The sequence below is a fragment of the Meles meles genome, chromosome 15 (assembly GCF_922984935.1).
Source record: "Meles meles chromosome 15, mMelMel3.1 paternal haplotype, whole genome shotgun sequence".
Lineage (NCBI taxonomy): Eukaryota > Metazoa > Chordata > Mammalia > Carnivora > Mustelidae > Meles > Meles meles.
This window is the reverse complement of record NC_060080.1, coordinates 26,992,277-27,005,921: the sequence shown is the minus strand read 5'-3', so window position 1 is coordinate 27,005,921 and position 13,645 is coordinate 26,992,277. Positions and strand designations below refer to the sequence as shown.

Sequence of the window (13,645 nt, the reverse complement as noted above, 5' to 3'; positions counted from 1 at the left end):
GCCAATGTTAAGAAACAGACCAGAATTAACCCTACACACACATAGTGCCAAGAAAAAGCCCTTTAAATATTTTTCCATTTATACTTCTCCATTTAAATAATTCCTTTTTTTTTAAGATTTTATTTATTTATTTGACAGAGAGATCACAAGTAGGCAGAGAGGCAGACAGAGAGAGAGGAAAGGAAGCAGGCTCTCTGCTGGGCAGAGATCCCAGGACCCTGGGATCATGACCTGAGCCGAAGGCAGAGGCTTTATCCCACTGAGCCACCCAGGTGCCCCTTAAATAATTCTTTTTTGATACAGAATTTAGTCAAATGTTGGGTTTGGAGCCTCAGAAGTACACAGTCATGTAAACACATAGTCTGGGATCTTGTTGACAATTTTAGAAAAGAACCCTGCTTAACTGCATAGTAATGTTGACTTACTTATAAGGTCTTTACAAAGTACTTTAACATGGACTATTCGACCTGATCTTTTTTTTTTTTTTTTTCATTTTATTTATTTTTTCAGTGTAACAGTATTCATTCTTCTCTGTGAAATAGTTGAGGAAGGTGGTGAAATCTCTTGTTTTCAAAGGAGGAAATTGAGCCTCCAACAGATGTACACGACTTGCCCAGGGTTTCACAACTATAACTGGCAGAGACTGGATTTATTTATTTTTATTTTTTTTTCTGAGACGGGATTTAAATCTGATTGCGAATTATATGCCAGAGGCATGTTGCAATATCTCTCTTGACCGAATTTCCCTCCTTAATCAAAAATCAGTGTGTTTGTTTTAGGAATGCTAAGGTTCCTACCATCAACAACAGTTGGGTGCTCCCTTCTGTAGGAGTCCTGCCTTCACTGTTACACAGCAAGCCCTTCAGACCTTTGGAGAGACTCCGTTACCCTGGACATCTGGGGACATTATTGCATCAGGAGGCCACCACTAACATGAAATGTTCAACACCAACTAGGCCCACCCTCTGACTAGGCAGATCTAAAAAAAAAAAAAAACAAGGATCAGTCCAATTTGTACATTCTTCAAGGAAGTCCCAGTTGCAGCGTCTAACATACTCTCTCCTGGTATCTAATGACAGTCACTGTTAAGAGTCTGGTTTCACTTTTGCCTTTCACCTAAAAGATTTTAGTGATCATTAAAGCTACAAATGGGAGGTCCGGAGGGACCAGACGTCATAGTTCTTTTTCCTTCACTGTGGGTTCCCGAATTTACTTATCTTACTGATAATGGGAAACTGACAGATTGGAAACCTCAGAGTCACCATTGATCATGAATAAATAATGTAACCAACATTACAAAGCAGCTTCATTGTGGACAAAGATTTTTCTTTAGCAAAGTCGTAACAGTAGTGTGTGTGTATGTACCTGTGTGTGTATACACGCATGCACACAAATATATGTTTCATTTTCTTTGTTGTTCGTATTTATTTCTTTTTTAGTTGAAGTACATTTAGTATCTTTGTCACAGGAATGCTGACAATATAAAACTCTTCGTATATATGAAAACTCAAAACCCAAACTAAGTGACGAGTGAAATAATCGCTTTGAGAGGAAAAAGAACAATCCAAGTTTTCTTCCTGAATTTTCTTAAAATAATTAAAAAAAAAACAAGAATGTTTCATGTACTTCAATTGCCATTTTCTGTTTGTATTTCATTGCATTTGTGACTAGGAATAGATAATATATACACACAGAGCCAGCGCTTGGGGATGGCTGCTTGCTTTCTGAGGTGCTTTGCAAATGGTGAGTTCTCTCATTACATAGCTTATTCAAAGCTCCCTCAACTAATAACTTCATTTAATTTGCAGTATTTCTGCAAATCGATTTCTCAATCTGTCTGGCACAACTAAGTCCGTCCTAGCAAATCCAGAAGTGTACTTTAAGGCACCATCTCTCCTGAGGGTAGAAATCAAATGTTGCTTGTCTTTGTGCATCTACCACAGGACCTGCCCCAAGCAGGTGGTCAAGTGTTGGGTGAGTAGAACTGTCCTCAATTTTATATAATGGAAAAAAAGAAGAAAGGTATTTCTTTACTGAAGTGACTGTGCCAAACAGAAATAAATTCAGGCTTATATGGTAGACACATCTGAACTCCCAATGTACCCCAGTGCACTTCTGTGGGTACAACTTCTCACTGGCCACATGGCAGCAGGTCATTCTCCTCGTCCAGTGGCTCAATCCATTTTCCCTATTTGAACACCTTGAACTAAGTTCTTTGTCCTCTAATCATGTAAAAAACAGACCCATGCCTAGTTGTTTAGGTCAAAGGGAGACACTGAAAATACTGATACTTTAAAAGCTGAAATGAAATAGTATTAATCCAAGGTGGCTCCTGATGATTTGATTTCTATGACTATTCTTTAATTATGGATGGCAATTTCTTAGGAAGAGGACAAAAGCTCTCTTTTATAATCAAAACTTTTCATTTTTAATAAAGTTCTTAAAACTGTTTTGAGTTTTTAAAGAATTGCTGGTTGTTTTTCATTTCACTAAGTGGTTTGCTTTTCTCCTAAAGTTTATTCCCCAAAAGCTTAATTGATTTTGTAATCACTATCCACATTTTTTTACTGGCAATCTTAATAGGTGTCTTAAGAAAGACGGCTAAACCTAGTCAGCTAAGACAAGTATACTTAATTTTCTCTCACGACAATTATAAATATCAGGAGAGTTTTCATGGTTGTGTCATAGCTTCCTTATGATGCAGAACTGGTAAAACTTATGTGAATATAAGTGTATGACTTGGTACACATTGTAATAGCCACTGTAGGGTAAGAACAATGTAAACATCTCCTTGTGTTAGAAGAAACACCTCATTCCAGGATCTAAAGAGCTTTCTTGTCCCTCAAGAAAATAAGTCCTGGTCCCATCCAAAAAGCATAAAACAACAAAAACAACAACAATGCCCCTCCAAATTGACTCCTCCTCCACCAAAAGTTTACAAAAATACTGAAATAATATTTTCACCAAAAAGTAGGGCTTAGAGAATGTGTATCAAGTAATGCAGAAAAGCTTTCACTTCAGTCATATATAAATGGGAAAGATACAGGAGACATCTACCAACTACATCACCCAGACTTGGTGACACCTGAACTAGGGTCTGGGGAGGAGGAAATAAATAGTTCATATGGTAAATCCTCGGTCCCATAGTCCAATCAGGGAAACCCCATGGAGTCTTCAGGCAGTAAAGGTCCAAGATATCTTTTCAGATAACTTCCTGAGTTAGAGAGTTCTTCAGACCTTCTCATCTTGCTCCTTCCAAATGCTGACATTATTGCCTCCAGGGTCCTCAGCCCGAAGTCAGCCATCCTGAAATATGAATCAGAATCTGTTGTATGGCTGGGTCACATTTAACCATTTAACAAGAAGATTCTTAGAAAGTGGCTTATCAGTTACATTTGAGGGAACATCTCAAATCATCAGGACTTTGTACCCTTAAGATTTAGAGGGAATGAAAATACCATGTAGTCTATCTACCCAGCTAATGAAATCTTAAATCTTATGGAGTCCAACAAGGTTCTTTACATTAATGCTCCCTAAATAAGGTGCTCCCCAAGACACTGGTCTATGAAACGCTTCTTGTTGACGTTTCCCTTTTAGAAATCCACAGTGTAAATCTGTATAAGGATACTGAGAAAATTTGTAAGGGAAAACAATATGTGTCTGCATAGATATATAGAGAGATACATAGGGAGAGATGTACATAAACATATCAGACTGTTTACTCCAGGATTTCCTAGCCCTTCTACAACATTTGTTAATTAGATTTAATTTAACAGAAGATAAGGGAAAACAAAGAAGCATTTTAAGGAAAATCTACTGCCAAGAGAGCAATCATGACCTGCCATTTGTCCCTGCCATCCAGAGGCTCAGTGATCATTGGTGAAATGATACACAAAGTCACAAAAAATGTTCAGACCCTTGAATTTTTTTTTTTTTTTTTTTTTTTAAAGATTTTATTTATTTATTTGACAGAGAGAGAGATCACAAGTAGGCAGAGAGGCAGGCAGAGAGAGAGGAGGAAGCAGGCTCCCTGCAGAGCAGAGAGCCCGATGCGGGGCTCGATCCCAGGACCCTGAGATCATGACCTGAGCCGAAGGCAGCGGCTTAATCCACTGAGCCACCCAGGCGCCCCTGGACCCTTGAATTTTAAAATGAGTTTAAATCCTGGAACTCCACCGAAGGAAATACACAGATTACAAACATAGCTTTCTTTTCTGTCAGTTTCTCATTTTTACTCATAGGACTCACAGACATTATGAGTCTACATAATAAATCTGTAGATCACTTCTCTGAATGCTACTCATTGCCTTGCCTGGCAGAAAAAAGTTCTTAAATATGAAAACGCCTTCGTCTACATATTCAACTCTGAAGTAATTTCATCACATTTTTTCCTTTTCCCTTTTTTCCCTCAACAAGGGTAATTATCTTTTCACCTGTTACTGATTTCAATGAGAAGGACACTGTATACCATATGCATTACATATACAAACACATTGTGTTCTTTAATTAGCACACATGAAATTCAATACTAGTTGTCAGTAAACCATCTCTATGATTTATGATATGAGAAAACTGAAAGGATAAGACAATACTTGAATATAAATATTCAATTTTCAAAGAATAAAATTAAATTTAAAAAATCCAGATCTTTGTCTCTATTTCCTTATAAAGAATGAAGATCAGGAAATCCTACTCATGTAAGTGATTGTCCTACATCGAACAGGCTGTGAATTTCTCCTAGTCCAGGAGCAAGGTTTAAGTACCCTGAACAGTGCTAGGAGAATAGAAGTGAGCTCATAGCTCGTTTCACTGTTTATTAAGCAAAAGCAGGTACTCCCCTGAATTCAGAGGTGGTCTACAAGGTGAGCACCATCTTGAAAGCTCTAGGTAAGCATCCTATGACTCTGCCCATAGAATCTCTTGTTTTTCCTGAGATTTTAATTATAACTACATTGCTCATGGAAACAGCCTCTATAGGCTGAGGCGGTAATGGAATGACTAGCACAATTTCAAAGAATCTTGCACAGCAATTTCTCACTTTTGGGGGGGGACATAGACCCCCTTAAGTATCTGCTCAATGCTGTGGACCCTTTTTCCAAAATGAGCATATGTTCATAATTTCACATAAAATATAATACAGTTTCATGAATGCCTTGAGGCCCTTCTTGAGACTGCAAGTTAAGATCCCTTCCCCCAGGGACGCCTGGGTGGCTCAGTGGGTTAAGCCTCTGCCTTCAGCTCAGGTCATGATCTCAGGGTCTTGGCATCAAGTCCTGCATCAGGCTCTCTGCTCAGTGGGGAGCCTGCTTCCACTCTCTCTCTGCTCGTCTCTCTGCCTACTTGTGATCTCTCTCTCTGTCAAATAAATAAAAATCTTTTTAAAAATTTTTTAAAAAAAGATCCCTTCCTCTAGAATATCTTCTGTCATAGTATCAGGAACATTTTCTTATTCACCTTCATATTCCCAGTTTGAACTATGCCAGGTCAGTAGAAGAAATGGAAGGATAGGACTGAAATATTTACCAAGATGATCAACAAAGAAATGTTAAAAATGAAGTTGGCATTGCAGATCTATAGGGACAGAGAGTAAATTAGTGGGTTGCTTAGGGCTGGGATGAGGTAGGGGAAATGAGCTGTGACTGCTAATGGGTACATTTAGCGATGATATAAATGTTCTTTTTCTTTTTTTGAACAATTTAATTTATTTACTTATTTTAGAATGAGAGAGAGCACAAGTGGGTGGAGAGAGGAATAGAGGGAGAGGGACAAGCAGACTCCACAGTGAGCATGGAGCCTGAAGTGGGGTGTGATCCCATGACCCTGAGATCATGACCTGAGCTAAAATCAAGAGTCTGATGCTCAACTGACCGAATGATCTAGGCACCCCCAGGGGATGATATAAAAATTCTATGATTAGATTGTAACAATGGTTGTGTATCTCTGTGACTACTGAAAATCAATGAATTATATATACACTTTATTTATTTATTTATTTTTAAAGATGTTATTTATTTGACAGTGAAATAGAGAGAGCACAAGTAGACAGAGCGGCAGGCAGAGGGAGAGGGAGATGCAGGCTCCCTGCTAAGCAGGGAGCCCGATGTGGGGCTCGATCCCAGAACCCTGGGATCATGACCAGAGCCAAAGGCAGTCGCTTAACCAACTGAGTCACCCAGGCACCCTATATATACAGTTTAAATGAGTATGTGGTTTGTTTTTTTTTTTTTTCAAGATTTTATTTATTTGACAGAGAGAGAGAGATCACAAGTAGGCAGAGAGGGAGGCAGAGAGAGAGAGAGAGGAGGAAGCAGGCTCCCCACTGAGCAGAGAGCCCGATGTGGGGCTTGATCCCAGGACCTGGGATCATGACCTGAGCCAAAAGCAGAGGCTTAACCCACTGAGTCACCCACCCAGGTGCCCCTAAATGAGTATGTTTTACAGTACATAAATGAGGTTTCAATTATGGTGTTTTCAAAAGTTGGTGTTAAAAGAAAGAAAAAAGAAATGGCTCAGCAGGAACTTAAAGTAAACTGCCTAAAACTGAAGATAAATTGTGGCCTCCTTATTAATCGTCTTCAATGAGGAAGGAACTAGAGGAATTTTGGTTAAAGGTCATCAGGGTTTTTCTCATGGTGGGAAACCAAGGAGACTGTGTGTTTAGGTGACCTACAGAATGGAATGTGGAGGACCACCCATAAGAATAAAGAGTACTGGCTTGATCCAGTAGGATCTCTGCCTAACCAATAATTCTGTTTATGACGACGACTCCATAGAGAGGCGATGGCTGCCCTCCATGGCACAGCTTGAAAGGTTAGGAATATGACACCAATTTCCCCAAATCTTTTTTCTTAATACACTACAGACTGTTGACTAATAAATTTATCTAAGTCTATCTTGAATCAATTTATATTTTCAGCTTATTCTAACAAATTCCATATGCTTGGAAGATGTGACTGTAATATTTATGTGGAGCCAGAGCCTGGCTTATAGAACCTTGAGGCGCTCATGTCTCTGCTTCTCACCACCCCCTTCTCCATGATGCTGTCAAAAGCCTTTTTTTTTTTTAAATTATTATTATTTTTTTTTATTGAGGGTAAGAATTTCCAATGCTACTTCTCTATCTACAAATCTTTTGATTCCACTGCCTATCACTCTCCGTCCCCAATCCCGAGTTTGGCCCTGATTCTATCTTGGAAAACTACACTGGTTGGTACAGGGCACTGGTCTCTTGGATACACGCAGTAAGTCATGGATCCCTGGGACATCATTTCAGTACCCAGAAATAGCAACCTCACGAAGCTTTAGAACCCATCTGGTTCCATTTTAGACATGATGAAACTGTGGTGCAAAGAGAAGAAGTCATTTTCCTGGGATCACAAAAGTAGCCAACAGCAAGATGAAAAGTGGTGTGTGTTAATGCCCAGCCATTCATCTCTCAAAACTACGAGGCTGTCTCCTGGACTCACTATAATGCTCACCTCAGCCCCTCTCATCCTCTTTCTTGTGATAGTACTTGTGGTTTGACCCAGCACTGACCTCACCATCCTGCCTTGTCTCACCCGCGTCTGCTTCATCCTGGTCAGGTTCGAACTCCGTGCCGCGGTCAACAACATCCACGCCAGCCTGCACTCTCGGTTTCTCGTTTTCCCACTTGGCAAAACCTTTGTCCTTTGCTGCTTTGTCATGGAATTTGGATTTCATTTTGGGAAAGGTGTGGGACCCTGAGTCCCCCCAGCCGGCCTCGGACCATACAGGTTCGGTCTGGGTGGCCTGGCTGGTGGTAGCCCGCTGCAGCCGCACGGAGATCTTGCGAGAAGAGCCTGTGACCAGTGTGATGGCTCTGCTGTCCAGGTCTCGGTGTCCAGCAGCGACGCCAGGGAACTCAAACACCTCATCCTGCACTGGAAGGGGGAAGGCTGTTGTGATTATTTGACATCTGATCACTTTAGAGCGAACCATCAAACTTGGGGCAAACAACAGGGTCCGAAGGTCAAGGCCCTAGAGGGACAGAGCAGAGGCAGACCCAAACGGGCTGCAGGGGAGTTGCGTCGAAGTGAGACCCGAAAGCAGAGAGCAACAAGTGGGCGTCAAGGCTGTAGCCATAGCTACTCACCCTGAAGTAGGTCTTGATGTCGATAATGACACTGACCAGGTTCAGATCCAGAACCCAATGGAAGCCCAAGCGCAGAAGGCGAGCAGAAAGAAATCGAGGTAGAAAAGAAAGCAGAGGCTATTACCTGGAGGCAGTGAGGGACTTCCAGGCAGCGACCCATGACTACTACCCAGGGAGGGCACCCGGGTAAATCTCCTGCAGGCCAGAACCAGGAGGTCTTTGCACTGTTTGTGACAATTGGCTCCACAGTCTGAAAAATTCCACAGTATCACAGATGGTTAGTGGGAACCATGGGCATCGGGTGCTGCCTGGGCTTCCCGGCTGCCACCTGAGCGGCCAGCTGTGGCCTCTCATCTCCCTTCCTGCGGTGACTCAGAGTCCGGCCAAGGCCTGCAGGGTGTGGCCAGGGGCTGGAAAAGGGCCAGTGGGGCTTGCTGGCCTTCTTGGGGTTTCTCTCACATTTCCTTGACTTCTTCCTCTGCACAATTCACTGAGGTGCTGGGGAGCAAACAAGCAAGGGAAAGACCTACTGGGGAGTTGCCTTTGCCCCAAACAGAATGTAAATCCCATGGGACTGGGGTTCTCTCCCAGGCCAAGACAGATTCTCAACCAAGAGGCTCCCTGAGCCAGAATGAGGGAAAGAAACCTCAGCTTCCAGTGTCTCCCAGGACCAACAGCCACCTCTGATCAGTCATAGCGAGGTGTTCATTCAGTATTCACTTGTGTTTTTTTATTTTTCTTCATTCCTCCAAATCTTTTCCAGAACAAGTGATTTTATCTCCTGCTTTCTTTCTTTGCATAGAAACAGAAGACAAGGTGGGCTTATGCCCAGGATCAGGTTCCAGATTTGAATGGCTTTGAAACAGCAGCAGACTATGAAAAAGTCCCATTAGATCGCTTTAGTTAACAAAGTAGAATATTAATTGCTACTTGGGGTAGAAAACCTTGGATGCTTTGGAAAAGAGCAACACAATTATTTCCCATAGAGGGTCCTACATTTCTCTTAGAATTACTGAACAGATTGGATCAATTTAAAGAGCATATTTCTTGCTCACTATCAAACAGGACCTTTCTAATTCTTTCCGATACTTGCTTTTCCCCCAAATGGTCTTATTTCAAATGCTCTTGTAATGACATCATGGAAAGACCAAATTATAATGAAATGTTCAATCTATTTTAATTAGGTTTTTCATTCCATTGCCTTTAAGAGAAAATACTGTATATACAAAGATGATCCAAGGGCTTAATTGATTTTCATCTTCATAAAAGTGTGTGTGTGTGTGTGTGTGTGTGTGTGTGTGTGTGTGTGTCTTTTTAGAGGATAAGGGTCAGAAACCAGAATAAAACTATGGCTAGGTGGTAAGATATTGCAGTATCTTTGCAGCTTGCAAGTAAAAATCCAAGTTACACTTAGACAACTGATACCAGAAATTAAAGGGATGGTTTTTGAGACTAACAGGTGGCTCCCATCTAGCTTCAGGGAACTCTGTCCATACTACACAAGGGCCAAATCCTGAAAAATAGCTAGAGGGGAAATAAAAAAGGCACCATAGGGAATAGCATTAATCTGAAGGCATTCTGTGATGAAGCTGTTTCCTTCTGTAGTTACATCTTTCAAGAGCATTGTCAGATTCTTAAAACCATCAGTACAAATAATGTGCATCACCTGTCCAGCAATTTCTTAAATACCAGTAATAAATGATGATCATTTATGCATACATAGCAACACAGGCCTAAGTGTTGATTGAGATGAATTTGTATTGCATTTATCAAGTATATACTTATATTTGATATACTTGATTGATATTTATATATCAAGTATATATTTATTTGTTTCTAAATTTCAATTAAATGAGGAACTATATGAACAAATTCACTGAAAGGGACAGAAATAAGTTTTAAGGCTTCTCTTCTTTTCTCATCATCATCTGTGATTTGGTGGAGATAGGAAAATTACCTATGAGAGCAGAAAGAAAGGCATACGTATTATGGGAATGAGTGTCTGCTTATTCCCATGAAGGACAAAGTTCTTTTATATAGTATTTTGGTTAGGCCTGTCCCACTCCAGAACCCCCACCCTAATTCTGTGCTGAGGATTCATAAGTCATCCTAGAGATGGGGGCCACATGTATGTGGGTTGATAAGGGTGGTTTGCTTGCTCTTGCAACAAACTATAAAATTCCAATTGGGACTCTCCAAAACTCCAGGTTGTTGGATTTTTATTCCTAGACGTGTTATCTCTTCCTTTGCCAGCGGCCCAAAGAACCGAGTTCTCCGTGATGCCAAGAGTTTTTGCGGTTTCATCAGACAGATTTGATTCCTGCCCCAAATGGCACATTTTAAAATTTTATAAAATAACATTGATTTACCTTTGCATTTATATCCTTGCTTGATTATGCCCCAGAGCTGTAACAAGAGAGGAAAGAATGTCAGAGAACCTGAATTAAAAGCTGGAAAAAAACAAAAACAAACAAACAAACAACCGCCCCCCACCCCCCCCCACCCCCGGCCAGAGAAGGAAGTCAGTCCTGGGAAGCATGATGGTTGGCGGAACACAAACAGGATGTAGCCGATCCTGACACCCTTCCTGTTAGACAGAAGCTCACTCCAGCTGGGGTGATAACAGCTTTGCTTCCCTTTTCTTTCTGGAGCCAAATGGGAGCTGGGATGGGAAACTGACATGGGTACATTTATTGGACTTTGGTATAATGCGCTCTCAGCACAATTCACAGGGGGAAACTCTCAAGGTTTTTGGAAGCCCCCATCTCCCTCTGCCTTCTTTTAAATCACTCCAGCTGCTCTTGGCGCCCCCTACAGGAAATTAGGCAACGGATGGGACGTATATCCCACTAAAGCATTTGTGGGGCACTAGGTTCTTTTCAAAGTAGCGTTTGTATCTTGAAAGAATACCGAAAAGGGAAAGATCTATTTGTTCATGCATCCATTCTCTGATTGCTCAGTGTTTGGCCTGTGTCAGGGCTCAGGTTGATGCAGTTAAGGCTGCGATTCTGCCAACCACACAGGAAGCAGGATGTAGGAAGTGAGGAGTGTCTCAGGAGAGATGCGAGGGCCCACAGTTTAAGAAGGGGGGTGTTTGCCCAACTGATTCAGAGGATCGTCCTGTGGGTAGTGTGTTCGCCCTCCTGACACACCGTGTTCTTCCCCGTGTCTCCCTCAGCATGGCACGTGGGTCCCCCAGACACAGAAACATATAATACTGATGAATTCAGTGGCTTAACTCAAGCTGGAAGAACTCCCATTTTTAACATTTTAGTGGTTAGGTTAGGGGACTGATATCTATTTAATAAAATGATTTTGAAAGAAACAGGGCCGGTGGCCTACTGGGGCTGCGGGGGTGTCATATACCTGTGTGATAGGGGAACAATGCCCTGAGTGGGGTCATCACGACCCTCCCTAGAAAAAGAATGAAGAATTGCCAGTGTGAAGTGACTCGAGGCATCAAGAAGACTCATCTTTACCCTTTGACACGGAAATTCCACCAGTGGAAAGTGATTCCTTTGAGTCTTAAGAGTTATTGGGTCCTGGGACGCCCGGGTGGCTCAGTCGCTTAAGCCACTGCCTTCGGCTCAGGTCATGATCCTGGGGTCTTGGGATCAAGTCCCTCATCAGGCTCCTTGCTCAGGGGGGAGCCTGCTTCTCTCTCTGCCTCTGTCTGCCTCTCTGCCTGCTGTGCTCTCTCTCATACAAATAAATAAATACAATCTTTAAAATAAAGAGTCATCGGGCCCTTCAGGGTACATTATTAAGATGGAAATATGTCCTGGGAAGAACGGATTATTAAGACAACTAACTGGAAGCAAGGCCTCAGTTACTCAGTGACGGGAAGAGGTCAGGAGCAGTAGATACAGAAAAGGGAAGTGGCATTGGGGTAATCATATCGTGTCAGAGATTCAGGGATCTTCAGGGTGATCTTGTTTGCTTCTCTCGCACAAAAGGTGAGTGGGATGGTCCAGAAAATTAAATAATCTGCAAGGTCCCACATCTGGGAAACTCTGCAGTAATAAGACATTGTTTCCTCACAGAGCCCTTGATGATAGTAATAACCATAATAACGATAGCTAACATATTGAGCTTCTGTTGTGTGACAGGCACAGTCTTAAGCTTTTTATGTGCACTCACTCGCTGAACACTATGTATGTACTGGGCTCTAGAGAGGTGAAGCCACTTGGCAAGGTCTTGCTGCTAGTGAGCAGGGAACGAAGACTGGGTCAGAGGAGGGAAGGACAGGAAGCCACTGCTCCTGGGTGTTTTGTATATGAGCAAAAACCACCGATTTAAGACAGGGAAGGTTAAGATTTAAGAAGAAGAATTCTAATATCCAGATATGGCACATTATTAGCATAGTAGCAGGAACTGGTAGGAAACACAGAATGAAGCCTGAGTCCTATCAGGAGGGACACTCTGGGCACTGCTTGCTAACGCTCCTCAATGACTAGGAGACAACACAAGGCAGGAAGGGGCTCTGGGTCAGTGTGCCAGCCATGACAGGAGACAGTGACCTCATGGAGATGGGTGTATAGGACTATTTCCTACAGTCCTTTGATTTGAGAGCTCAGGTTGCTTTAGGATTTGGAGGGACTATGGTGTGAGGAGCAATGGACTGGGAGTCCAGTGCACATGAGTGTGCATGAGTCATGATCCTGCTGCTAATGCTCCCTGTGATTGTACAGAAGTCACTTACCTTCCCAGACCCCAAAATAAGGGAATTAGCAAAACTCTTTCAGTTTGGGAATTCTAAGATAAATATATTTTAATAGTGTTTGTTTTGCTTACCCCTAAAATGGAATTTATTTCAAAGGCAGGTGGGTCCTGGCACAGAAAAATGATTCCTGGCCTTCACCTACAATTCTTCCTTTTTTTTTTTTTTTTAAAGATTTTATTTATTTATTTGACAGAGAGAGATCACATGTAGACAGAGAGGCAGGCAGAGAGAGAGAGAGGGAAGCAGGCTCGCTGCTGAGCAGAGAGCCCGATGCGGGACTCGATCCCAGGACCCTGAGATCATGACCTGAGCCGAAGGCAGCGGCTTAACCCACTGAGCCACCCAGGCGCCCGTCACCTACAATTCTTTCAATGACACATCTAAACTTATAAATTCCCTCTGCAAACCAATGAACTTGTGTGTGTGTGCGTGTGTAAAGATTAAATTAAATCACATCCATGAAATTAAATATATTTTAAAGAATAAAAAGGGCTATTAAAACTTTAAATGACTTAATTTCAGTTAAACTCCAAAACTAATCATGGAATACTTTTATTTTTTTTTAAACAACTCTTTTTTTTTTTTTTAAGATTTTATTTATTGATTTGAGAGACAGATACCACAAGTAGGCAGAGAGGCAGGCAGAGAGAGAGTAAGGGAAGCAAGCTCCCTGCTGAGCACAGAGCCAGATGTGGGACTTGACCCCAGGACCCTGGAATCATGACCTGAGCTGAAGGCAGAGGCTTTAACCCACTGAGCCACCCAGGCGCCCTATGGAATACTTTTAAAAGAGAAGTACTCACTCTGAG

At 41.9% G+C, this 13,645-nt stretch overlaps 1 protein-coding gene across 10 annotated transcripts in view; it reads right to left on the bottom strand.

Annotated features, from left to right (window-relative positions):
- Nucleotides 1-535: 535 nt before the first annotated feature.
- RASGRP3 (RAS guanyl releasing protein 3) overlaps nt 536-13,645 on the bottom strand; it is a 110,884-nt gene continuing 97,774 nt past the window's right edge. For 9 of the 10 annotated variants that reach the window (XM_045979669.1, XM_045979666.1, XM_045979674.1 and 6 more), the window contains 4 exons: nt 10,483-10,519; nt 8,238-8,363; nt 7,537-7,901; nt 536-3,306 (listed from right to left, as the gene is read on the bottom strand). In XM_045979669.1, coding sequence (XP_045835625.1) covers nt 3,298-3,306; nt 7,537-7,901; nt 8,238-8,363; nt 10,483-10,519 — 537 coding nt within the window. In that variant the 3' untranslated portion in view covers nt 536-3,297. The remainder of the gene's footprint in view (nt 3,307-7,536; nt 7,902-8,237; nt 8,364-10,482; nt 10,520-13,645) is intronic. The other variant, XM_045979675.1, reaches the window with a different exon arrangement.